The 27,679-nt window shown below is 41.7% G+C and overlaps 1 protein-coding gene across 1 annotated transcript in view; it reads left to right on the top strand.

The window, feature by feature from the left end:
• Window positions 1-27,679, top strand: part of ADAMTSL1 (ADAMTS like 1) — a 452,838-nt gene that overhangs the window by 286,107 nt on the left and 139,052 nt on the right. The window contains exons 18-19 of the mRNA XM_047767602.1: window positions 2,396-2,549; window positions 3,417-4,542. Of these exons, the coding sequence (XP_047623558.1) occupies window positions 2,396-2,549; window positions 3,417-4,542 (1,280 nt within the window). The remainder of the gene's footprint in view (window positions 1-2,395; window positions 2,550-3,416; window positions 4,543-27,679) is intronic.

The following is a 27,679-nucleotide window of genomic DNA, read 5'->3' as shown; positions in this document are numbered from 1 at the left end:
AACATAGTTTTTAATAAAAAATAAAAAAAAAAGCAAAAAGCACAGTTTGTAAATCCCCTCTCTAGTGTAGTTTCCCTGTTTTCAAGGGAGCTTGAGCCTAGAGAAAGAACTAGACTTGACCAAGGTCATAAACTGATCTTCTGACACACAGCCCATTTTTCCATTTTTCTACTTGGCAGCCCTAAAATGACCATGCTTTTAAAGTTTCCAGGCTCTTTACCCCCATCCCACCTGATTCCTGGATTTGATGCTGTCATTTACAATCAAATGAGGGATGGGTGGAATCTGAAATCCAGGAGCTTCCAGAAACCAAAGCAATGGACTCGATTCTCATCCCCATTTTTTGCATTGTAAAGATTTCTGTGGGTGGTGGATATCACAGTGCATGGCGTGGAAGAGTTCATTTCCCTGGCCAGCATATACAACTTGGAAACATAAAATAATATTTTTGGGTTTTTACTGTCATTTTTCCAGTTAACATGGCACACTGCCATGACCCTAGTTCAGGCCTTTATCATCTCCAGCATGGACTACTGTGGCAGCCTCCTTAACTGACATCCCTGCCTGCCATCCATCTCCTACTCCCATCCCTCCCAGACACTGTTGCCAGATTAACCTTCTCAAAACACCTCTTTCATCATTCACTCCTCCCTTTAATGGCTCCTCCTTGCCTTATGGACCAATTCCAAACCTTCTGTCTGAAAATTAAGTCTCCAGCATCTGGCCCCAAACTACCCCTTGAGCTCCTGACACTCTTTTTTCTTTTCTTTTTTTCATTTTTTAATTATTTTATTATATTGATTTACTGTGTTCTCTCAATGGATTAAGAAGATGTGGTACATATACACAATGGGATCCTGACACTTTCCACTCAGCCCCTCTGTTCAGTCACATCAGTTTAGATCTGCCCCCAAACCTGCCTCGGACTTGGGCACTCAACTCTTCTACTTTTTCTTTTTTTTTTTTTTTAATAAAATGATTTTTATTTTTCTCCATTATGGCTGGTTTACTGTATTCTGTCAATTTAACTCTTCTACTTTTGATTCTGGGTATTTCCCTGCCTCCCAGGCTTATCCCTAGTTCTCTAAGCCCATGCAAATTACAACCCTCCTCAAGACTAGGCCAGAAAATCACTAGTATACCATAAGCATTCACCAATTGTTAGCATTAATTTTATAAGAATTCACGTGACTTTTAGTTATATATTTTTACTAAGTTCTGTGATTATTCTTTAAGCAGCTTTATTGAGATAATTTACATACAATAAAATTTGACCTAACATAATGTCTTCAAGGTTTATCCACCTGATAGCACATTATCAGAACAACATTCCTTTTTACGGTGGTATAAAATATTCCATTATATAAATATACCACAGTTCATCTATCCATTCACCGACCAATGGACACTCAAATTGTTTACACTTTTGCCTAATATGAATTATGTTGCCGTAACATTCGAACCAGTCTTGTATGGATGTATGTTTTCATTTCTCTTACATATGTCATGTAGGACTGAAATGGCTGGGTCATATGGTAAATGTATGCTTATCTTTTTAAGAAGTCATTAAACTTTTTTTCTAAAAGGTCTGCACTATTTTACATTCTCATCAGAAGTATAGAAGACTCTAATTTTTCTACATCCTCACTTATAATAATAACATTTATTATCGTCTGTCTTTTTGATTATGGAAATTCTAGTGACTATAAAGTGGTATTTCACTGTGGTTTTGATTTGTGTGTGTCTAATATACTATTTCATTTTAACAATGTATTTGGGTTTTTTTTCCCATTATTCGATCACATCTTCTTGAGGTTGGGAACCACCTTGCACATCTTTGTTCCACAGCACTTAGCAACCCCACCTCAAACAGAGTAGTTGCATAACAATTCCCTAATACTTGATATTAAAATATTATAATGTATTTTTTAAGGAAGAAGAAAGGAATTAGCATTAATTGAATGTCATGTCTATGTGTGAAATTTTTTAAATATATCATTTCATTTAATTCCCAACCTTGCAAAATAAATATAAGAAGCGGAAACACACTTTAAGTAACTTGCCAACTAGTGAAATACTGATCTGGAATTTGAATACAGGATTCTGTGACTCCATAACTCTAAAGCCCAGGCCATAAAAGTAAAAACAGGTGAAACATCCACATCTGAGTGTAGAAAATCTTAGAATAGAATGTGGCTGCTATATGGATGTGTGGGAAGACATGTAACGATGTCTTCCCACATCGTTACATAATTAGTATTTCTCTCTCTCTCGGTTGCTATTATTTTTCCAAGCAACTTTTTTTCATATTTTGGCGAGTTTGAGAGCCCATACAAAGCCCATTGGCCTCTAGTTCCCTACATTTACATGCATTTGGCCTTTCTTTCCCCACCAGTGTTCCACGAGCTGCGGGGAGGGCACCCAGACACGAAGTGCCATTTGCCGGAAGGTGCTGAAAACTGGTGTCTCCGCTATTGTCAATTCCTCCCTGTGCCCTCCCCTGCCCTTCTCTTCGTCCATCAGGCCCTGTATGCTGGCCACCTGTGCAAGTGAGTACTTCAGCACTCTGGGGGTGGGGAGCCAGCACCACATAGAAGCAGCCAGAGCTGAGAACAGTAGCTTTCCTGAACCCAAGACCAATGGGAGATGGTCAGGCAGTAAAGCCCTCTGAGGGCATTAGGCTGGTGAGCTCAGCTGGAGATGGAAAAGGAACTTTAATTACACGTGGCCAGGCAAAATGCTCTTCTCTGCTGGAAAAACAGTTTGCAGGAGGTAGAGCAAAGTTCACTTTCTGGCATACGGAAAAATCTGGATGCTGGAGTCAGCATATTACTAATGAAGTCTAACATTACCACTCCAGGGTTTGAAATGACTCTGAACAATGTGTTCTGTTTGATAATAATCCCTAGAGGTCTAACACTTCTGGGGTCTCCTCCCCTTGTAAGCCAGGGCACTGGTGCTCTGCAGGAGCCCAGTGGAAGACATTATCCTTTGCTTTGCCTTCTGTGTCTTTTTATGATGCTGATTTCTTTCCTTTTTTTAAGTCATTTTAATGAGAGGTACTGCCTTTCCTCTGGGATCAACCCTCCATCTAGAACCTTGCATATCAGCTTCTAGGGGTAGCAAGCCAGAGCAGAGTGATAGTAGGTTGCCCCCCTGCACTTCATTAGTTCTCCAGAGTTTGATGGTGGCAGCGGCTTGATGGTCTACAGCTGGTAACCAGTTCCTCCCATAAAACAGAAGGCCGGAAATGAAGGTCCTGGCCAAAAACAAACTCTGAAACGCCTCCTTTCCCTCTTCTCCTTGCCCTCTCCTTTTGCCTCCTTCTTGTCACTGCCCTTCACTTTCCCTTTCCTCGGCTCCCCACTTCTCTTTCTCCATCTATCTGGCTTCCCTTTCACTGCTTTTTATTCCAGGGCCTGGGAGGCCATCCACAAAGCACAGTCCTCACATCACTGCAGCAAGGAAAATATACATCCAGACCCGGAGGCAGAGGAAACTGCACTTCGTGGTGGGGGGATTTGCCTACCTGCTCCCCAAGACCACAGTGGTGCTGCGCTGTCCCACACGGCGCTTCCGCAAGCCCCTCATCACCTGGGAGAAAGATGGCCAGCACCTCATCAGCTCCGCCCACGTCACCGTGGCCCCTTTTGGGTACCTCAAGATCCACCGCCTCAAGCCATCTGATGCGGGCATCTACACCTGTTCGGCGGGGCCGGCCCGGGAGCAGTTTGTGATTAAGCTCATTGGAGGCAACCGGAAGCTGGTGGCCCGGCCTTTGAGTCTCAGGAGCGAGGAGGAGGCCCTCACGGCGAGGAAAGCCAACCCAAAGGAACCCCTGCAGACCCACAAACACCAGAATGGGATCTTCTCCAATGGCAGCAAGGCTGAAAAGCGGGGCCTTCCTGCTGACGCTGGGAGCCGCTATGATGAGCTGGTCTCTCGGCTGCTGGAACAGGGGGGCTGGCCTGGAGATCTGCTCGCCTCTTGGGAGGTCCAGGACTCAACGGAAAGGAACACGTCCTCAGAGGAGGACCAGAACGCAGAGCAGGCCCTCCTACACGTTCCCTTCACCATGGTGACGGAGCAGCAGCGCCTGGACGACATTCTTCGGAACATCTCCCAGCAACCCGAGGAGCTGCGAGACATCTACAGCAAGCACCTGGTAGCCCAGTTGGCCCAGGAGATTTTCCGCAGCCACCTTGAGCACCAGGACTTACTCCTGCAGCCTTCTGAGCGGAGGGTCCCCCCGGTGGCCATCCCTCCTCACAAACCGGTGTCTGGCTTCAGCAGCTCCCTCAGGACCTCCGCCTCCGGGGAGGCCATGGGCAACTCTCGCCGGCCTCACCGCAAGCCCGTCATCTTGCGCAAGATCTCTGCCGCCCAGCAGCTCTCAGCCTCCGAGGTGGTCACTCACCTTGGACAGACTGTGGCCCTGGCCAGCGGGACGCTGAGTGTGCTTCTGCACTGTGAGGCCATAGGCAACCCCAGGCCTACAATCAGCTGGGCCAGGAACGGAGAAGAGATTCAGTTCAGCGACAGGTGAGCTTTGCAGTTACCTGGTCTGGGAAGGGAGGGGGCAAGGGCCCCATTTTTTGTGAGGCACCCCACAAGGCGATCATTCTTCCTTCAAGGTGTTTCCAAGGGTAGGGCTTAGAGCTCCTGGCCTTGGGTATCCTGCATCCTGGGTTTCAAGCCCTCTCTTCTCAGTTATAGACTGATGGAGCAAAGACAAGGTATTTAATTTCTCTAAACTGTCTGCTCTCATCTTTATAAGGTACTAGTAAGAATGCCTACCAACCCCAATCCCCATAGGATCCCAGAGATGAATGAGGTATTCTCTGGATAGCTTTGAATTTTTGGCAAAAAGATACCATTCCAGCCCAAGGCATTATTACATTACCATTTTGTGAGATGAACCACTGAAAAGCTAATACACCAGGATGCGGTCACCATGTGTGTGGTCCCCTAGGGCTTGGGAGAGATTGCAGCCAGCACCTGCTGCTCCTCCTTGGGTGAGCCCATCCTCTGTCTGGGCTGGACAGGGATGTTTGCTCCAGAAATTTTTTATTCCTAGTCCAACCTGTGATGAATTATCCTAATATCTCTTGGTGTCTCTGCTTTGATGTGTCTTTACCAGGATGACAGCATGTATTACTTACTAGTTTCCCTGGGCCATGGCCATTCATAATGTAAAATCAATAATGATAGAAGTGGATAATAGCAATATTTTTATGGAGTTACCATTAAGAACCCAACATAGTATCCTTAAGCCACTGGCCTCACTCAGTGGGTTAAGGATCTACATTGCCTCAAGCTGCAGTATAGGTCATGGATGCAATTCGGATCTGGCTTTGCCATGGCTGTAGCATAGACTGGCAGCTGCAGCTTGGATTCATCCCCTAGCCTGGGAACTTCCATGTGCCGCAGGTGCAGCCATATACATACATCCTCTTTAATCTTTTATAGTGGCCTTAACAACAACCATAGCTAACATTGACTGAGTAATGATTACATGAGTAGTAGAGGCAAAGGTAAACTCTTTATGTGCTTTGTCTCTCTAAATTCCAACAGTAGCCCTAAGAAGCAGGTATAATTTTAATCCACACTTTACAGAATAGAAACCCAGTATTGAAACTTAGTAAAGATCACTGTCTTAGGTGGCAGAGCAAAGATAAGTGACAAGACAAAAAAAAAAAAAAAAAGATAAGCAGCCAATGGAAGAATCATAGTCTGTGGATGAGAGGGGAATGCTATAAAGTCCTCCAGCCCAAAGTCCTCATTTGAAATTTTTGTCTTCTCTGAATGCATGGAGAATGCTCTTTTCACTAAATCTACTTGGAAGTACTATTGTCCAGCTAATCTTCTCTAGCTTGCTGGCTTTGAGTAAGGAAGAAAAGAAGCGAGGATTTGTTGTGTGAGGCAGTGTGCCAGGCTTACTCATATGTTACTGCATTTGTTCTTCTGTAAGTCTATCCACAAGATTGACATTATCCTCCAGTTTTACACAGAAAATTGAGGTTCAGCAGCTACCCATTATCTCACTTTAGTAAGGTGTGGACCAACCATTCAATATCAAGTTAATTTTGTCCCAAAGAGTAGTTCTGTCTATTCTTCTGAGACTTGATGAACAAACTTGAATTTCTCCATTGCGCCCACATCTTTTGTGCTTTTGAAATGCCAGTAATATTGCCTCTCAGCCTGAGTACTTAGAGATCCAGTAGCTTTAGTAAGAACACTAAGTATTTTTTCTTTGACACTGTGCTCAGTACTTTAAAGGTATTATCTTGTTTAATCATCACCAAAAAAAAAAAAAATCCTATGGAGTAAATACTATTATTTATTATTGTTACCACATCAGTAATAAGATTCCTGAGTGAGACACAGATTTTGGACCCATGCAGAAGCACTGGAAACAAAGGCTGAATGCAGATAGTATGTTTTGAGAGCCCGTGATGGTAACCTCTCCTTTTGTTTGCTTTGCGGTCCTCCCCAGCTTATACTTTCCTTGATCAGCTTAACTGCTATGATCCCTTCAGTTCTTTGCAGAAACCTTTGTAAGGGATGTGTAGGTTAGGCCACAGTTGCCGTAAATCCCTGGAGGCTATTGGGTCACAGATTGGCAGCTCTGGGCATCAGATCCCCCCCAGAACAATGGGTGCTGATTGAAAGTTGTACCCCTGTGTTCAGGTGGGTGGTGCACTTGAACTCAGTTCTATCACTGTGCCTGCATACCTTTGGTGCCCAAATCATGTCATGCCTTCCCCCAGCCAGTCAGTTTCTCCAGTGTAGAAACTATTTTGTTCATATCCCCCGAGCCTATTGCCCAAAATTGATACTATTGAGATTGAAGGAATAAAATTTGGCCATGTAAGAGAAAGGATGGTAATTAACATTTCTTGACTACATAAACTGTGCCCCCATGATAGCAACTTTCATACTGTCATCTCCATTAATGTCCGCTGCAAGATATAGCATATGAGCTGATATTCCTATTTGAGAGATGAGGCTCAGAGTAATTAGGAAAGTTGATTAATGTTGAATAGTAAAAGGCAGCATCAAGAGCACACATTCAAATCCAGGTCTGTTCAACTCAAGCTCATGCTGTTTTGACTTAACTAAGTTCATGTTTTCATGCATCTCCTATACTTCACTAGGGATACCACGTTGCTTCAAGACCCTTACTGTTCTACCAACTTTTCCAGGGTCCCTTCCTTTGAATAGCACCTACTTCCTCCTAAAAGCTATAGAACAAAACAGGCTATTGGAATAGGGAGGGTAGGGTGTTATCAGGACTCTTCTCTACCTAAAACCGCAGAGAGAATATTGAGACAACAATTTCCTTGAGTGCTGGAAATTATTTTATGAAATCCAAGGATCATAGCCCATCTAAGTCACTGCTGACTACAGGAAATATGTGGAATGAGTTAGATGAAGATGGAGGGCTTTAGGCTGGTCTTGCCAAAGGCCTTCTCTTTTCATGGATTTAGTCCCTTCATTTCAAAAATGCAAGGGCTTCTAGCAGATCTCTCCAAGGTCTTTTTACCTTCTTCACTCATTTATAAAAGGCCACAGAAGTTTCAAATCCATACATTTATGGAGAGTGGGAAGATCCTTGAGCACAGCAGCTTCAAAATTTTCTGTACAAGTTGTTCCCACGTGGTCCACAAAACAGGGATTCATTGATCACGTGAGTTTGGGACGTGCTCACTTACAGCTAAGCAAGCATATTTACTGCTGGATTTTACTTCTGTTTTTTTAATACAGTACTTGGTTGTTTATCATAAAAGTAATGAAGAGGCTATAAAACAATTCAAATAATATTTAAATCTATAAAGATGTAAGTCTCCTTCATGGTCCCAATCTTACTCCCTAGAGGCTCTCAGGTATATATTCTTTTGGAATTTTTATACATCTTATTGTATTATATGTAAAACAAATACACACATAGAATTTGTGTTTTAATGGGATATTTCTCATGTTTAGAAATTTCACTTGATTTTTATTCAGACATGTCTAGGAGACATTTCAGGGTAGTATGTAGAGGTGTATAACACCTTCTTTAACAGCTGATTGCTGTTCTTGAATACATTTAACTATTCCCCAATTGAATTTGTTTTGATTTTTCCATTTTTTAACTCCTTTAAGTATTCCAATATGTGTTGTGACTTTCCAAGTGGATGATATAGTATGCAGTGTTTTCCAAGTACTTCTTGGATCAATGAACAATTTTTTGGCCTTGTAATCTCAAGGAAACCAATAATTCTTGAAACACCACTTAGAAGCCCTACTTTTGCCTTTTAATATTCACCTTTATAGGCATTGAGAGTCTAATGGCTTGATGATGAAGAAGTTTTAGCGGAATCTTGCTAGAAAAAGAAACATGGCAGCCAGGTGCTAAGATAGGAGAACTTCTAGGCCTAGGACCACAGAGGGCTAATCCTAGGTCTTCAGTTACCAGGACTCTGGTGAGAGTGGGAGTTGGAGGGGTAGCATTAAGAGGAAAAGCACATGGAGAGCCTGGGCAGTGTTAGAGTTCTTGCCGCTATCAAGATTCTTTTTCCGCTATAGTCTTAGCAGAGCTTTTTGATGGAAGTTAATGGCAAGCAGTAGGGAAAAATAGGAGATTTCCGCTTCTGATCCTTGACATCATAATTTTTCCATTTTATTTAGCTGGCCAGTGATAAATATTGTCAGAGCGTAGTTTTATATGCAGTTGTCCCAAGTGCTATTTGAGAAAATCAAATGGATGCACCTGCACAGAGCATGCAGGATCCACACAGCTGCCACTGGGACTGCTTTGCTATGGGCTGTTGGTGACCTCTGTTGTGTTGGGTTTCATGGCTTGTCATCATTACTGTGTCTGGTAGCAGTTCAGAAATGCTCATTTATTTTCATAGAAGTGCTGAAATGCCTGGTATTATAGTTCAGTTAGTCTGGTTTTGCTTAGTACCCAAATCCATCTTTCTGAAAGAGTCTGCCAGCTTCAGCTCCCTATTGGTCTGTAGGACGTTGCAAGTGTATTCTCAATAGAATGAGCCAACAAGATAGGTCAAGAAAGAAAGACTGAAGTCTGTTACTTCTTGGCTTTTAAACATGCCAAAGCTCGATTTGAAAGAATTTTGTTTTCAGAAAGAATCACTAAATTCAGATACTACTGCTTCTCATTTAATTCTAGTTAAAATTAATTCCCATCCTTCTTAGAGGCACATGTCAACTTCACAAGGCATAGTTTATATGATGTCCCCGAGTCTATTATGACACACTGGTTCTTCATACTTTTTCTTTATTTCACAAGCTTTCCCATGCTTACTGTGAGCCAGACCCTATGCTAGATACCAGGGATAGAGGAAAAGGAGACTCAACCCCTGTCAGTGAAACTTTAAGTCTAATTTGGAAACCAGAGAAGAAAATGCAGTGTTTAAATGCTAAGAGAGCAGTATGCCACTTTATTCACTCTATCGGTGTTTATTAATCTACCTCTTATGTGCCATATACACACCTATGGAATATTTAGAGTGAATGAAACAGAAGTCCATATTCTCTTGCTGTTTACGTGCATTTATACATCTGCTAAATGGCACACATTAGAAAGATCACCCCTGATCATTCTAACTAAAATCGCTCCTCATCGCTCTCCAACCCTTTAACTCTTTGATTCTCAGGATTTTATCATCATCTTACATATTATACATTTACATGTTGATACAACAAAGAGGAAAGACTTTCTTTGTTGTATCCCCAGTGCTGGGAGGAGTACCTGGCACTAAATAGGTACTAAATAAATCATAAATAAGTGCATGAATGAAAATTGAGTAAGACAATAAACACAGCAGAGTGCACAATAAAAATAGTAGATGGTATGGGTATACCAGTACCCACATTGGATGGGTTCTCTGAGGAGGTTTCCTAAAAGCCCAGAGCTGAATGATGACTAGTGTCCAGCAATATGACATCAGAAGGGCAAGGGAAATGCAGTGCCAAACCCTAAAGTGACAATGAGTTGACTATGTTGAAAAAAACCCAAAAGAAATTCATTTAGCTGGAGTGTGGCAGGCTGAAGGTTGAGATGATACGGGATGAGGCCTGAGGGCAACAGAGACCAAGATGAGTTTAGGTTTTAGTCTGAGCACCATAGGGAGACTTTGGTGGATACGAGTTAGGATAGTAAGATCATCTAATTTCCAAATTTATAGACTCACATTGGTGAGTGGATTATAGAGGAGAATGAGGAGAAGCTGGGAGAGGGGGTAGTAAGGGCCCCTTTGCAAGTGTCTCTTCAACTCACAAATATCTGACGAGCATTAGGTATAGGGATGGGTGCCAGACAGTGAGGTCATAAATAAGGGAAGTCCCTGATTTCCAGAAACTAAGACACACTGAAGGCCTAGTAGAGGATATAGTAACTTGAGCCTCAATTTTTTTTTTGAATTTTTTTCCTATAGTTGATTTACAGTGTTCTGTCAATTTCTGCTATACAGTAAGATGACCCAGTTATACATATATATGTGCATTAATTTTTCTCACTTTATCCTCCATCATGTTCCATCACATGTGATTAGATAAGTGCCCTGTGCTATAAAGCAGGATCTCATTGCTTATCTTCTCCAAATGCTATAGTTTGCATCCAGTTTGTTTTAAACTCCAGTGGTCACAATATTTTCTTAAAACTTCTAAACTTTGGAAAGGAGATAGAGTAGGGGTTCCCAAATTCATTGTGCATGATAATTACCAGGAAACATTAGAAATGGATATAGGGAGTTCCTGTTGTGGGGCAGTAAAACAAATCTGACTAGTATCCATGAGGACACGGGTTTGATCCCTGGCCTTGCTAAGAGGGTTAAAGATCTGGTGTTGCCATGAGCTATGGTGTGGGTCACAGACGCACCTCAGATCCCAAATTGCTGTGGCTGTGGCATAGGCTGGCAGCTGTAGCTCTGATTCAGCCACCTAGGCTAGGAACTTCCATATGCCAGGTGGCCCTGAAAAGCAAAAATTAAAAAAGAAAGAAAGAAAGAAAGAAATTGATACAGCCACACCCTACCCTACCCCAGAATCACTTTCTATAGCAGAGCTCTGTCAGTGACTTTTTTTATTTTATTTTATTTTTTTTTTTTTTGCTTTTTAGAACCTCACCTGAGGCATATCGAAGTTCCTAGGCTAAGGGTCGAATCGAAGATGCAGCTAAGGGGCCTATGCCACAGCAACTTGGGATCCAAGCCAAGTCTATGACCTACACCACAGCACCACAACTCATGGCAACACCTGATCCCCAACCCACTAAAGGAGGCCAGGGATTGAACATGCATCCTCATGGATACTAGTCTGATTCATTTCTGCTTCACCACAACAGGCACTCCTATTGTTGACATTTTAACAAGCACTACAGGTGCTTCTGAGGTTGGTGTTTCAAGAACCACCTTTAAGAAAAGCTGAAAGAAAAAAAATGGAGGAAGATGAACCTCAGAGTTCAGCCATGCACTTGCTATTATTTCTGTTAAAAGATTGGGTAGAGGGAGTTCCCGTCATGGCTCAGTGGTTAACGAATCCGACTAGGAACCATGAGATTACAGGTTTGATCCCTGGCCTTGCTCAGTGGGTTAAAGATCAGGCGTTGCTGTGAGCTGTGGTGTAGGTTGCAGATGCAGCTCGGATCCCGCATTCCTGTGGCTCTGGTGTAGACTGGTGGCTATAGCTCTGATTAGACCCCTAGCCTGGTAACCTCCATATGCCGCAGAAGCAGCCCTAGAGAACGCAAAAAGACAAAAAAAAAAAAAGGATTGGGTAGAGACAGACAAAACTCCATGCTAAAATGACACTTAGGGATTCCAAGCACTCTAAACCCTCTCCCCCACCAGCCTCCCTCCCAAACTCCCACCAACCAAATACTTGCACATGGGCTAGATTGAGTTCACCCTGAGCCTGAGATTTGAGACAGATGACGAAGTGCCTGTGTAGAAGTTAACAAACTCCAAATCTGTGAATTTTCTAGAAGAATTCTAGACTGGCTAGAGATTACATTAATACTAAGTGTGAGGGGTGTTCCCGTTGTGGAGCAGGGGAAATGAATCTGACTACTATCCATGAGGATGCAGGTTCCGATCCCTGGACTTGCTCATTGGGTTCAGGAACCAGCATTGCTGGGAGCTGTGGTGTAGGTTGTAGACTCGGATCCCGTGCTGCTGTGGCTGTGGTGTAGACTGGCAGCTGTAGTTTTTATTTGAACCCCTAGCCTGGGAACTTCCATATGCCACACTTGTAGCCCTAAAAAATCAAACAAACAAACAAAAAAACTAAGTGACCTAATAAAAGATTAAAAAAAACAAACAAACAGCTAAGTGTGGCCACCTGGTTCAGCCTCAGAACAAAGAAGCAGGACTGGACTTTGCAGGACAGTCATCACATGTGAGTTTAAAAGCACTTTTCAGGAGTTCCTGTCGTGGTGCAGTAGTTAACGAATCTGACTAGGAACCATGAGGTTGCAGGTCTGATCCCTGGCTTTGCTCAGTGGGTTAAGGATCTGGTGTTGCCTTGAGCTGTGGTGTAGGTCACAGATTCAGCTTGGATCCCATGTTGCTGTAGCTCTGGCCTAGGCCGGCGCCTATAGCTCCAATTGGAGCCCTAGCCTGGGAACCTCCATATGCCGTGGGAGTGACCCTAGAAAAGGCAAAAAAAAATTTTTAAATAAAATAAAAGCATTTTTAATAGGGCTGAATGCTATTTCATTGAGAAAATGAGAACTCTGCTTCATTTTCTCTGTGCTTTCATTGCCGAGTCCATGTAGCCTGTGTGCATCTGTAATTGACTGGTATCACCATATTGCTACTTTGCAAAAGCCACTAGAAGACAAATACTCTAGCCTCATTCCATGAGTCTGGTGCATTATTGGTACCTGGGTAGTTTGAAAACATTAAATTGGCTACTTGAGGGCTATAATACTATACCCTGGAAATATTTCACATATAGAAGGCTACCTTAGGTACCCAAGGATTACTAATTATAAGTTTTTTAAGTCCTACCTAATATTTCCACTCAGTTTATAATAGAATTGGCTTCTATTTGCCCACCTCACATCCTAAGACTGCATGTATTGGATAAAGCCTCCTCCCCCCCTGAAAAAAGGGAAGAAAGTTGTCTCTCAAAACATTATCTAAGCTTTCAGCAACATTCTACACAGTCTGAGCCCTTCTTCCTGAAAACACTTTACTCCTTTAGAAACCACACGCACTTGGCTTGCTTCCTTTTTCTCTGGTTATTCTTTCTCAGCATCTTTGAGAATTTCTCTTCCTCTACTCACTTCTTAGCTACCCTCTTAGAAGTCTCACTCTGTATACATAGTGAGCCTGTAGCTCCAGGATACCTCTGTATGCCGGTGACTCTCGTGTATCTAGCACAGAGCAAGAGAGATCTACTGACCAGCCTAATCCAGGTGCCCCACAAAAAGGTCATTACCTCAAAACTCAACTTCTGAATTCCTATCTCACGAATGAGTACCCCTGCCGTTCACCTTTCCAAGCCAAATACAGGCATACCTCAAATACTGCGGGTTCAGTCCTCAACTACTGCAATAAAGCAGGTGTCACAATAAAGTGAGTCGCACATTTTGGTTTACCAGTACATATAAAAGTTATGTTTACACTATACTCTAGACTATTGGTAATCTAAAAATACCTTATGGGGAGTTCCCATTGTGGTGCTGTGGAAAGGAATCTGACTGGTATCCATGAGGTTGCGGGTTCGATCCTTGGTCTTGCTCAGTGGGTTAAAGATGGCATTGCCATGAACTGTGGTATAGCTCACAGACGTGGCTCAGATACCACAATGCTGTGGCTGTGGTGTAGGTCAGCAGCTGCTCCGATTTTACCCCAAGCCTGCAAACTGTCATATGCCACAGGTGTGACCCTAAAAAGCAAAAAACAAACAAAAAAAAACTTTAGTGCTGAAGATGCTAACCATCAACTGAGCATTCAGTGAGCCAGAGCAGTTATATGGAAGATCACTGATCACAGATCACTATAATAAATATAATAATGATAAAAAAAGTTTGAAATATTGCAAGAATTACTAAAAATGTGACAGAGACACAAAGTGAACAAATGCTGTTGGGAAAAATGGCCCCAATGAGTTGCTGCAGTAGGGTTGCCACAAAACTTCAATTTGTAAAAAGTGTCATGTGTGAAGCACAATAAAGCGAAGCACAGTAAAGGGCGGTCCGCCTGTATTTCTCAACTGTTTTAGCTCCTCAGTGGCTCTTTCACCACTCCACTGTTCTCTGTTCTTACTGCCTGTACCTTTTTTTAAGGACTGGTGAGTTTTATTTTTCTATTTTTTAATTTAAATTTTATTGGAGTAGAGTTGATTTACAATGTTGTGTCAGTTTCAGGTGTATAGCAACATGAATCAATTATGCATATACATTTACCCATTCTTTTTCAGATTCTTTTCCCACATAGGTCACTACAGAGTATTGAGTAGATTTCTCTGTGCTCTAGAGTAGATCCTTGTTGCTCACACACTCCATATATGGTAGTATATATATGTCAATCCCAACCTCCCATTTTATCCCTCTGCTGCCACAACATTTTCCCTTGGGTAACCATAAATTTGGTTTCAAAATTTTTGAGTGTGATACTGTTTTGTGAACAAGTTTCCCTATATCATTCTTTATCAGATTCCACATATTAGTGATCTCATATGATATCTGTCTTTGTTTAACTTCACTGATTATGGTAAGTTCTAGATCCATCCATGTTGCAGCAAATGGCATTATTTCATTCTTTTTTATGAGTAATGCTGCACTGTATATATGTACCACATCTTCTTTATCCATTCCTCTGTCAATGGGCATTTAGGTTGCTTCCATGTCTTGGCTATTGTAAACGGTGCTGCAGTAAACATTGGGGTGCGTGTATCTTTTTTTTTTTTTGATTACTCAATGAATTTATTACATTTATAGTTGTACAATGATCATCACAATCCAATTTTATAGGATTTCCATCCCATACCCCCAGCATATCCCCCCCACCCCCCAAACTGTCTCCTTTGGAAACCATAAGTTTTTCAAAGTCTGTGAGTCAGTATCTGTTCTGCAAAGAAGTTCATTGTGTTCTTTTTTCAGATACCACATATCAGTGATAGCATTTGATGTTGATGTCTCTTTGTCTGACTGACTTCACTTAGCATGATAATTTCTAGGTCCATCCATGTTGCTAAAAATGCTGGTATTTCGTTCATTTTAATGGCTGAGTAATATTTCATTGTGTATATGTACCACATCTTCTTGATCCACTCCTCTGTCAATGGGCATTTATGTTGTTTTCATGTCTTGGCTATTGCAGATAGTGCACAATGAACATAGGAGTACATGTGTCTTTTCAAGTCATGGTTTTCTCTGGATACATGTCCATGGAGTGGCATTGCTAGATCATATGAGAGTTCTATTTCTAATTTTTTGAGGAATCTTCATACCATTCTCCATAGTGACTGTGTCAGTTTACATTCCCACCAACAGTGTAAGAGAGTTCCCTTCTCTACACACCCTCTCCAGCATTTATTGTTTGCAGACTTTTTGACAATGGCCATCCTGATTGATAAGGTGATACCTCATTGTAGTTTTGATTTGCATTTCTCTAATAATTAGTGAGGTCGAGCATCTTTTCATGTGATTTTTGGCCATCTATCTGTCTGTCTTCTTTGGAGAAATGTCTATTTAGATCTTGCGACAATTTTTCGATTGGGTTGTTTGGTTTTTTTAATATAAAGCTATATGAGATGTTTATCTCTTTTGGGGATTAATCCCTAGTTAGTTGCTTTGTTTGCAAACATTTTCTCCCATACTGTGGTTGTTTTCTCACTACCTGTGCTTGATTTACCTTGGTCAGCTCTGGATGATCACAGCAGCCTCCTAACTCTATATTTGCCTTTTCAAGGCAAGACCACGGGTTGGCAGATTATAGCCAATGACTTTAAACTTTTTTAAGGGCTTATTAAGAGTGGCTTTTAAAGGATTATTTTAAAAGATTAATTGAAATTGAGCCCAGAGCTGTTTAACTTACTCAAGGTCTAGCACTTAATAAGTGTTAGAGCTGGGATTTGAACACAGATGATTTAAAGGATTATTCAAGGAATGGCTTTTGCATTTTTGAAGGGTTATTCCTTTTGAAATCTGAACAATTAAAGCTGAATTTCAACTGACCATCCTTAGTCTGCTATACAAGTGCTTGGGGCTTTCTGAACTATCATTTTGAGCTCTTCTCATGCTGCATTATTTTTAATAAAGGCTTGGACAAATGACTTCCCAAAAAACCCCAAATAAACAAAAAGTAGTATATACAACAGAGACTATAGATGGCTGGCAAAGCCTAAAATATTTGCTATGTGTCCCTTTACAGAAAAAGTATACTGACTCCTGCTCAAGATCACTTGACATGCTACTGCCAGAGTGTCTTTCTAGCAAAATTGTCCATGCTGCTCCCAGGCTTAAAATTCTTTTCATGGCCTGCCAGCACTTGAGGATAAGTTCCAAATGGCCTAGCATGATATACAATGCCTTTTATCATCTGGCATCTGCCTGCCCCTCTTGCTTCATCTCTTACCAGACCCCTCACTTCACCCCACTGGACTCTGCCCTTCCGCAGTACCCAATTACTTGCTATTTACAAATTTGCCTGGGAACTTCCAACTCACTTTGTCTGCCTAATACTATCCTTCCTTTCATGAAGCCTACCCCACAAAGCTGTATCAAATGACCCCTTCATGACCCACCTAGTACCCTACACGTAATATTCTATCCAGCCCTGCATTGTGTGTTAGAATTAGTTCTTTGTTTTTCTATATTACCTTCTGGATTGTTACTCTTCCTCAAGGGCAGATGTTTAAGAATGTATCCTATTTTCTCCACAATTCCAAGAATATCACAGAAACTCAACAAAGGATAAACTGATGAACAAATGAATGAATAAAGGAAAGATGGATGCCAGTGTTTAGGAGGGAGGTTTCCTAATTGCTGGATACTATGGTCTGCATGGTTTTGCATACTCTGGACTTGCAGTCTCTAATGTGCAATTATGGCAGAGTTCCGGAGAGGTACTCCTAACCAGCTTAACATTTCTCTCTTGCTCACATGTTCTTTACTAGAGAAGTTTGAGGAACCCAGGGGCTCTGTGGCATACAACTGTACAGTTTTCAAGGCATTGCTATAGAGTGAATAAGCACAGAGTCCATATCTTATGGCATCCTATCCCTGTATCACATTCAGATCAATGGGGAAATCCTCCTTCTCATCACCATCATCACTTATATTTATTGAGCAGTTGCTTTGAGCTACATGCTATTCTAAGTATTTCACAGATGTCCACTTTATTCTTACAATGACCCTTTGGGGTTGCTGTCCCAATTGTACAAATGTTAAAATGGAAGCACAGGAGTTCCCATTGTGTCTCAGCAGGTTAAGGACCCAATGTGTCCCAATTGTACAAATGTTAAAATGGAAGCACAGGAGTTCCCATTGTGTCTCAGCAGGTTAAGGACCCAATGTAGTAACATTTAGGAAAGTCTTATTTAAATATTTTAAGATTTCTATCAGCTGCTATGAGTAGAGTGTGACTATTGGCTCACTCTTGGACCAAAGGTGACTTCCCTGCCAGTATGGGACTATTAGCAGAATTGAGATCTCTTCTCAGAAGAAAAGACCCATCTTCATCCAGCTTTCCTTCCAAATTTGGCAATCCAGCTCCCTGTGCTGATTTTGGAGAATCTGGCTTTTCTTTTCTATAAAGAAGTTAGAGTTATCCTTACAAGTCTTGAAGAAAGTACTGATGCCTTCTTAGAGATAGAGAAGTGGTCCCAATGCTATTCCAACTATATGGAATCCTAGAGAAAGGACTAATGCCAAGAAGTTGCTGCCTTTTAATCCCTGAGCCTTTCCCTGTTTTCTTTCTATTGTGGGTCTGGATGCATGCTCCCACCTCACTCCCCTGCCGCCCCCTGATCAGGAGGAACAACCAATGGTACATCAGTTGACACTGAGGACAGCCCACAGTGGCAAGGACACAGCAGCTAGAATCACAGCATCCTAAACTCAAATTCCAGTTCTGCCACTTTGAATCCACAGGAGTCCATCATCATCTCTCTGAACCTTGATTTCACATTAGGTAAATTACAGTGATCATACCCACCCTGCAGAAAAGTGAAGGAGTAAAGAACAGAAATACCTGTAAAGTGCCTGGCACACAGTGGGTACTCATTGGACAGTATAATCATTGTCACTTAAATATGAGACCAGTGTACGATACCATCTTCCAGGAGGTCACAAAATCAGGAGGTTTACTCTTGTTTTGAGGAACCCTTGTGCAGTTCAAAGAATAGAGATAGGTGTCTAGGAAAACACAATGTAATGAAAAATTATTAGCGTTAATCCAAACAGCAAGAAAGGATGCTTATACTGTACTGTCAGTTTTTTTGCTGACATTTCTGACATTTCTCTCTGTAAATTCTAAATGTTTATGCTTCCCAGAAAGCTTTGGATGATGTTCCAAAGTGGTATTGAATAGGAGGTGCATTAAGGAGTACTTGGAAAGCTTTAGCATGGGCAAACACAGAGTATCCACAGATGGAAATTTCTTAGAATGGAAGAGAGAATCAGATGGAAAATGCCTCCAGGGTCAATTTCAGAACCACAGTTGGGAATAATGCTATATGTAAAAGTCATAAGCACATGAAATGCAGTTTCCAAGCTTGCAGATACTATAAAAACTGGAGGCGGAGAAGATAGGGAGGGAAGAAGAAACCAGTTTCAATTTGGTTTGGCGTGTTTCTTTTCTAGAACTGAAGGAAATAGTGATGACCATTTTTTCTTCCCAGAGGCAAAGTGTAAGAATAGCAAGTCAGAGAAAAAGGAGGAATCCCAGTAAATATGTAAGCTTTAGCAACGCCCCCCCCCAAAAAAAAGAGTGTAGAAGATCAATGCCAGGTCACAGGAATGACTAGCATGAATCAGACAGCAGAGAGCGTTAGACATGAGACAATCGGTGACAACCCATCATTGTCTAGTTGCTAAAAGACTAGAGGGTCTTAAAATATCCCCTGAGCCATTAATTTATTCTTCCTAGAAAGATGGTCCTAGCAAATGGCAGAATTCTGAAAAACTGGTTAACATTTCTGTACAAATGAGGAAAACACTGAAACAAACCAGAAGTGAAAATGCTTCCATGTTCTAAGTCAGGGTCAGCAAACTTTTCCTTTTAAAGGGCCAGAGAGTAAACATTTTAGCTTTGCAGCCTATCCCATCTCTGTCTCAACCATTCAGTTCTGCCAACGTAGCATAAAAGCAGCCAGATAAAGTACTTAATCTGGTGTGGCCGTGTGCCAGTAAAACTTTATTTACAAAAGCAGGTGGCAGCTGACTGGAGTTTGATGATCTCTATTCAAGGTAAATAGGAAATCCAATCAGTCATTTCATGCAGGGGTCTGTTGTTTGAAATGAATTACCCAGTAGGCAGATAAAACTATTCATATTAGCAAATTCAAGCCTTCATGAATTTCTGAAGAGAAGGGAGCTGAAGGGTTTGGCAGAAAGTACTAGGACCGGGTTAAGAATGTGTGGTCAGGTGACCTTTGCCATTCCAAAAATATTTTCTATACTTCCACCTGGAGCCATCATGGCACTTCTGGCATTAAATAACCTTTAGTTGGCAATTACATTAAAAACAGCAAGGTTAAAAAAAACTTGCCCTTGCCAAATGGTGATATGAAACTCTTCATGAACCTCAAATCTGTTCCCCAAAATATCTGTACAAAACAAAGTTCTCACTTGCAAGTCTCTGGGCTATTATAATTTTTGGTTTCAGGGGAAAAAAAATCTTGCTCACCGAGGACATCTTCTCATAGCATTCTTTTTGTCCTCCAGCTTCAAGCTACCTAAAATCTAGAATATTCTTCTTAGTGACTGTCCATTTCCCTGAGTAATTACAAATGTTGGCACAAATTACCCCCTAGCAAAAATGAGGCCACACCACATGCCTTCTAGCTATTTAAAATCCAGAATATTCTTGTTAATGATTGGCCATTTCCCCGAGTAGCTACAAACTTTGGCACAAATTACCCCCCACCAAAAATAAAGCCAAACCACATGCCTTCCTATTGGGCCCCAGTGGACGCTTAGAGTCGGTTTTTTTCAAGGTGAAAGGTCATTCCCCAGTGCTGATTTCCTTCACTGACTGAGCAAGTTACCTAACTTCTCTGAGCTGCTGCTTCCTCTCCAAAATATCATTGATAGTGATAGTATTATCAGTGTAGTAACATAATAGAATAAAATTAAATAAATCTTGTACATTTATCTACTAAGTATCTTCTTCCACTCTCCTTTTGTTGTAGACTTGATTATCCTAATCTTAGGAATACCTAGGCAGAAAAAAAAAAAAATCTACATTTCAAGGTAAGGAAAAGACCTCAACATCTCCTCAGAGGTTGGAGCTGATATTCTTTGCACAGTACCCTTTAATTTATTTGCTTCTAAGCCCACCTTTTTTTTTCCCCAATTCTCCTTCTTTTATTATTTATATACTTTTCTTTGCAGTTGCAGAATTCTGCCCTTTTTTTTAAGTGTTCTAAGACTTCAGGATTTGGTTAATAGTGTTAAAACAGAAATGGAAGTAACTAGTTGTCCATATTCTGAGATTCCTGAGTCAAGAATAGAATTGAGGCAGTTGCCAACCCAGTGTGCCACATGGCCTCGGTCCTCTGCTCCTCTTTTCCATCCCCAGTGCTACCACCAAGGTAAACACACTGTGGTCCATGCCCTGGTCCCTCACACAGCAAACCCTTTGCTCCCTCCTCATGGCCCTGATTTATGGCTTTTTTCTTCAAAACCCTGAATTTCTCAGTCATTTACCCACATCAAAGCAACTACTCACAACATCCAGAATATGTAGATTCAGACGTGAAGAGTGAATGATAACAGGGATGTCAAAACAACAAAATGATAATAATGATAACCTGCACTTCCATGGGATTTACTGCATGTCAGGTACGTTCCTGTGTTTTTGAAACACCTCTGTGTTCTTGAAATATTCGTGTGGAATATTCATGACAACCCTTGGTAGGTGCAATAATTCTTCTGTAGATGAGAAACTATATCACCGAGAAGTAAATGACTTGGCCAAGGTTCCAAAGCTACTAGTGGTACAGCTGGGGTTGGGACCCTGTCCCTCTGGCTCTGGAGTCTGTGCTCTTAACCACTGTGTTCTATTGTCGAAATGATCATTATCAGTTCCATTGCTTCAAAGGCAACTAAACAAGTGTCTGTTAAGTGTTTATTCATCATGCCAGCATTATACTGAATACTGAAGAGGGAACCCTAAAAGAAGCAGGAGTCCCAGCCTTTGAAGTATTGATTTATAGTCTAACTGAAGGAAGGAGACATTGTAGAAGGGAAGGAGCTTTGTGATACAATTTAGAACAACTCCAGAAGATAAGGAAAGGGAGGAATTCTTGGGGGCTGTGGTAACACAGGAAGTTGAACTTGAACTCGTTCTTAAGTGATGGGGAGAATTTGGAAGGATCGAGAGAAGGAGGAAGGGCACGAATTCAGCCAAAAGCTAATGACAAAGATAGTCAAAGAGGCCATCTTCAATGGAAAGACAAGTTTATGTTGGGACGTGGGGCAGGTAAGTTTGAGAAGGTAAGAAAGATACTGTTCTAAAGAGAACAGATGTACCTATGATTTCCAGGTTCTAGTCCTATGTCGAGCGAGACCTAAAATGGGTTTAAGAATGACTTGTTAGGGGGAGAGGCCTGAGATGGGACCTCATGACCCATAGCAGATGGGTATTTCTGTGTCCAGAGCTTGAAATTTTCCTCTGAAATTTCCAAGGAGGAAATTCAAAATGGTAGTGCAGGTTACCCTCACCGTTACCGTTAAAAATTACTAATTTAGGAGTTCCCGTCGTGGTGCAGTGGTTAACGAATCCGACTAGGAACCACGAGGTTGCGGGTTCGGTCCCTGCGCTTGCTCAGTGGGTTAACGATCCGGTGTTGCCGTGAGCTGTGGTGTAGGTTGCAGACGCGGCTAGGATCCTGCGTTGCTGTGGCTCTGGCGTAGGCCGGTGGCTACAGCTCCGATTCAACCCCTAGCCTGGGAACCTCCATATGCCGCAGGAGCGGCCCAAGAAATAGCAACAACAACAACAACAAAAAAGACAAAAGACAAAAAAAAATTACTAATTTATTAGATGTATCTGATGCTTAAGCTGATAATATTTTACTTAGAGAACAGTAAACTGTTTCTTAAAAACAGGAAGAATAAACTCACTCCTTTATTTGATCCTCACAAGAAACTCTCTGAGGTGTTGTCCTCAATTTGCAGAAGGAACTTAGGGGCTCACAGAGTTGAAAGCCTTGCCCAAGACCATCAAGTGAGTCCTTGTTTTGTTTTTTGTTTTTTGGGTTTTTTTTTTTTTTCTTTTTTAGGACTGCACCTGAGGCATATGGAGGTTCCCCGGCTAGGGGTCAAATCAGAGCTACAGCTGCTGGCCTACACCACAGCCACAGCAATGCAGGATCCAAGCCACTTCTGCAGCCTACATCACAGCTCACAGCAACACCGGATCCTTAACCCACCGAGCAAGGCCAGGGATAGAACCTGCGACCTTATGGTTCCTAGTTGGATTTGTTTCCACCATGACAGGAACTCCCAGTCCTTGTCTCTTGACTGAAGTCAGGAAGCCTTCACCTCTACTTCGACTTCACATGGTTGATTTTGGACAGGACTTTGAGAGGTGGGCCTGCACAAGACAGGGATTTCCCCCTCAAGCCAAGGAGTTAGAGGGCATCATGATTGCTGGACCTTTCCTCTCGACACCCAGAGCATCCTCCTTTTCACATGAGAGTACTCACTCACTGTCCATTGCACATGCAGAGCAGAGAGCACCACCTCAAGGAGCTTCATGCTTGGTGGGACTGGCCCATGAGCACTTTCTCCATATCCTATTCCCATGGGTGACAAGGGCTGTACTTATCTACAACTAAAATAATTATTTGTACTCTCTCAAGTGGTCCTTAATTTGTAGAATGCTTGAGAAGACTATCACAAAGAAGCTGATAAGTAAAGTCTACCAGAAAAGCAAAACTGTTCTTTCATTTTCTAGCTAAAGATAATGGCCAAAGAAATAAAGCAATAAGTTTAAACCCAGCAAACCAAAAGGGAATGGGGATATGGGAGGAAAGCAGAGAGTATTAGTATACCTGATATGACCACAGTACCATTTGCTATGTAAGTGTTAATTATGCCCCATTCCGTGTCCCCTTATCCTCTAATTCCATAAATTCCTGAACAACCCCAGAGAAATCTTTCTGGTTTTGCTTGGAAAGCAGTGCTATATTTCTGTGCCTGTGTATTCTAAAACAGGTCTGTCAAATTTGAAACCTAAATATAAGCTGACAGAAATCAGCTACCAACAAATTAAGTTAAATTAATAGAGTATATGCCTGAAATAAAATGTCCCCCCCCCAGGAATCTTTTTTTTTTTAACTTTTAGTGTTTTTTATTTTTTCCGCTATAGCTGCTTTTGCAGTGTTCTGTCAATTTTCTACTGTACATCAAGGTGACCCAGTCACACATACATGTATACATTCTTTTTCTCACATTATCCTCCATCACGCTCCATCATAAGTGGCTATATATAGTTCCCAGTGTTATACAGCAGGATCCCTAGGAACCTCTCTCCCTACATGCCCGGCTAGATAGAGAAACTAAGGCAAACCTCAGCCTCCAGCAAGCCCTTTCCTTTGCCCTGTCATGTTTCTTAGAGAGTAATGCATGGGGACCCTCTCCAGAAGTATTGCTGCTCCTCGTGGGAACCTCCAAACTCCCATCCACCAATTTTATGGGCATAGTAAAGACATGATAGATTGGAAAAAAAGTATTGGACCAAGAAACCCTCTTTCAGATCCTAACTCTGACCTCAAATAACTCTGTACCTCTTTTAAAGAGTTCAGTTTGATGAATAGAAACAATTTCTAAGTATATGCAATGAATGAGAAATTCAGATGTTGTCCCATGTAGATTTTTGTCTTAGACAATATTTAAGGCTGCTTTATGAAGGCAAACCTTGGCTTCTTTATCTTCATACACACAGTTTATGGACTAGAAGAATGTATGAATACTAAATTTTGAGACCTGGACTCCTTTTTTTTTTATTCCCATTATTCCCATTTTGGTTCAGACCCTTATGGCTTTATGCCCATTGCAGTGGATCTTCCCTCCTTTCCTTTACCAACTTTGTGGGAATTCTTTTCAGGCTTTCTACTGGCATAAAGCATCATGGCTCCCTCAGTAACATCAGTGCCTGGAGGAACTGATACACCTATAAAAGCTAACCCCCACCTAAAATGCAAACTATTACATTTAGAATGAATCAGAACTATACCAAATCTCTTGTGATAGAATATGATGGAAGATAGTATGAGAGAAATGTGTGTGTGTGTGTGTGTGTGTGTGTGTGTGTGTGTGACTGGGTCACTTTAGAGCAGAAATTGGCACATTGTAAATCAATTATACTTTAATAAATATGTATAGAACAATTAGGCAGATTAGGCCCAGTGAAGGAGTGGGGTTTATAACCTCTGCATGAAATCAGGCAGGTGCAGTAGTTCTACAGAGAGGAGGAGGAGAATGATCTGAATATAGAGAGCTAATAAATTGTTGGGGGTGGGGAATTGGTCAGTATCATGAATTCCTCTCACTTTCTTGCTCACAATTGTTTCATCCCCCCTCCTTCCTTACATTTCATTCTCCAGAGTGTCCAACCTTACCAATGGAAGGGTCTTTGGAAACACCAAAAGGTGATCTGCAGCTTCCTTATATACCTCATTTTGACAGTTCCCTCTGCTGGATAGGAAAACATACTTCAATTAGGTTTGAAATGTTAATAAGCTGAAACGTAGGAAGATGAAGGGTTTTACTAATAGTGACTTCCGAACTTGATTTTGTTTCTCTTTTTAGCCTCCTGCTCTAAATATTCAATTCAAGAACCCCTTCTAATAGGGAAGCAACTATTGTCATAGACATGGGGATTTAGCTCATCTTCTTCCCTGCCTTTTGAGGGTGGTGAAACTGAATAATGATCTACAAAGTTTAGTCATCTTAGGTAGTCAGTTCTAGTGAAATTTGGTTAAGCCTGCTTTCATTATTCCTGTTTAGAAAGTGTTTTAGAGGCAACTGTGTTCCTAGAATATCATAAAGATTTAAATCAGGGAGTTCCCGTCGTGCCTCAGTGGTTAACGAATCCAATTAGGAACGATGAGGTTGCGGGTTCCATCCCTGGCCTTGCTCAGTGGGTTAAGGATCCGGCATTGCTGTAGCTCTGGCGTAGGCCGGCGGCTGCAGCTCCAACTTGACCCCTAGCCTGGGAACCTCCATATGCCGTGGGAGCGGCCCAAGAAATGACAAAAAGGCAAAAAAAAAAAAAAGTTTGCAATGAAAGAATTTGAAGTTCCTGCAGCAACCAACAAAGGCAATTATTATTTAAAAAAAAAAAAAAGATTTAAATCATTAAGTCAGTGTTTCACTTTTTAATCTAAAATAGCCTGAACGGAGTTCCCGTCGTGGCACAGTGGTTAACGAATCCGACTAGGAACTATGAGGTTGTGGGTTTGGTCCCTGGCCTTGCTCAGTGGGTTAAAGGATCCGGCGTTGCCGTGAGCTGTGGTGTAGGTTGCAGACGTGGCTCGGATCCCACGTTGCTGTGGCTCTGGCGTAGGCTGGCAGCTACAGCTCTGATTAGACCCCCAGCCTGGGAAACTCCATATGCCACAGGAGCAGCCCAAGAAATGGCAAGAAGTCTAAATAAATAAATAAAATATCCTGAACACCCGAAAAGATTTGGCAATGGTACTATGTTTTATCTATCAATATTCCTATAAAAATGATCATATTATTAAAATGTTGTATGGCCTACTGAATATAAGTAAATTATAGAATCACCTTTCTCTTATTAGCTCTTTGAAATAACCAATTAGAATGTAATTGTTTGAGAGAAAACACCTAATTTTGGTGAATGAGAGAATGAATGAGTGGATGAGTTCTAGCACAATCTCTTGTAGCCCCCCTGTCATCCTTTATAAAATTTCAAGCCCTAGTTCAGTGCCACAGAAGCTAGACTGTTCTATAATAATGGCAATGGTCTGGAATGGCACTATATCAAACACAAACCATCCAGAAATTTCTCTTTAGCTAATATTTTCTATTTCCTTCCCCATTTTTACCAGAACTGCCCATACCTAGCCAGATTGAAGAATGATGGATATAAGCGTTGCTTTTCTTCCCTCCTGACTTTTCTCCAACAGGAGGTAAGAAAAAGTAATGCAACAGGTCCAAGGCCAAAAGCAGAGTTGAGGAGGCCTGATTCACTGCCAGACTGGTCATCCACCTCAGATAATTAAGAGCTGACTAGAGGCAGCACCAAACTGCCAGTACCATAGAGTACTAGCAAGAGACATAATGAAGAATAGGAATTGTATAGTGGGAGAGTGTGCTGCCTGAGCAGGAGACCCAGCTCCTCATCTTAATTTTACCACCAAGTCTTTTGTGCTTTCTTGACCTTTTTGTGGTTCTTTTTTCCCTTTCCAGAGAAACAATCCCTTATCTACTTGCCTCCTGTGAAGGGATGCTAACATATATTAGCCAAAGAGTTCTTGGAGCCTTTGGAAACCAGGGAGGTGGAAATCATCACAAAGATGGAAATGACTGACTCCAGGAGCCCCAAAGCCACTGCTAAATCATTTCTGTGCTATGGGATGATTTATTGACCAAGGCCCTTTCCAGGTCTGGCACTGCATCTCTGAAGTTCCCAACCAGTCTCCCCTCAACCTTCTGGACTCCCACATACACATTCCAGTTATCATTAGCCTCACCTAGACATCAGCTTCAAGTCATTATTAGTCATTAATCTCCTTAAGTGTGACAGTGTAGCAGGCAGTTCTTAGAATGGCATAAATCTAGAAAAAAATAGTAGACTGAAATAGTGAATTTTGAAGCTCATGGCAGGTGCTCACAATTTCTTATGATTCTTTTCAGCTCAAGCAAAGTATCTAAACTACCTGGTGTTTATCCCGTCATTACCTCTACCGTGCCTGAAGGGCAAGTCTGCCTTTATTCTGCTGGCAGCTTCTCTACAGAGGGCCCTCTGCCAAGTTTTGTGGGAAATAAAGCAATAAATAAGATCTAATGTTTGTCCAATAATAATTACAGACTAATGAAGGCAATAGAACTGAGACATAATTACACATACAGTTACTTTCAAGTGTGTGTGTGTGTGTGTGTGTGTGTGTGTGTGTGAAGATCCTCTCCTATTTGACTTCCAACTTCCTCTCTCCTACCTCCAAGCCTTAACAGATGCCTTTCTCCATATATGGAAGCTCTGCCCACTTTCTACCATCCAACCAAGCCCCACTCCTCCTTTATAACTTTGCATTTTCCTTAAGAGGGCTTCCCCAAATCCACCTGCACCATTCATTCTAGCATCTTCTCTCACCCCTGTGTGTGTTATATGTATTCAGGACATACGCTGATGGCTCCAACTATTACCTTTTAGACCAAGTAATCAACACACTGCATGAACAATCCAAAGCCTCCTTATTTGGGCTGATTACCAGAATCACACCCATCCAAGTGGCAAGAGAG

Source organism: Phacochoerus africanus, chromosome 2 (genome assembly GCF_016906955.1).
Source record: "Phacochoerus africanus isolate WHEZ1 chromosome 2, ROS_Pafr_v1, whole genome shotgun sequence".
Taxonomy (NCBI): domain Eukaryota; kingdom Metazoa; phylum Chordata; class Mammalia; order Artiodactyla; family Suidae; genus Phacochoerus; species Phacochoerus africanus.
Note: the sequence above shows the minus strand (reverse complement) of the source record. Positions and strands in the feature narration are given on the sequence as shown.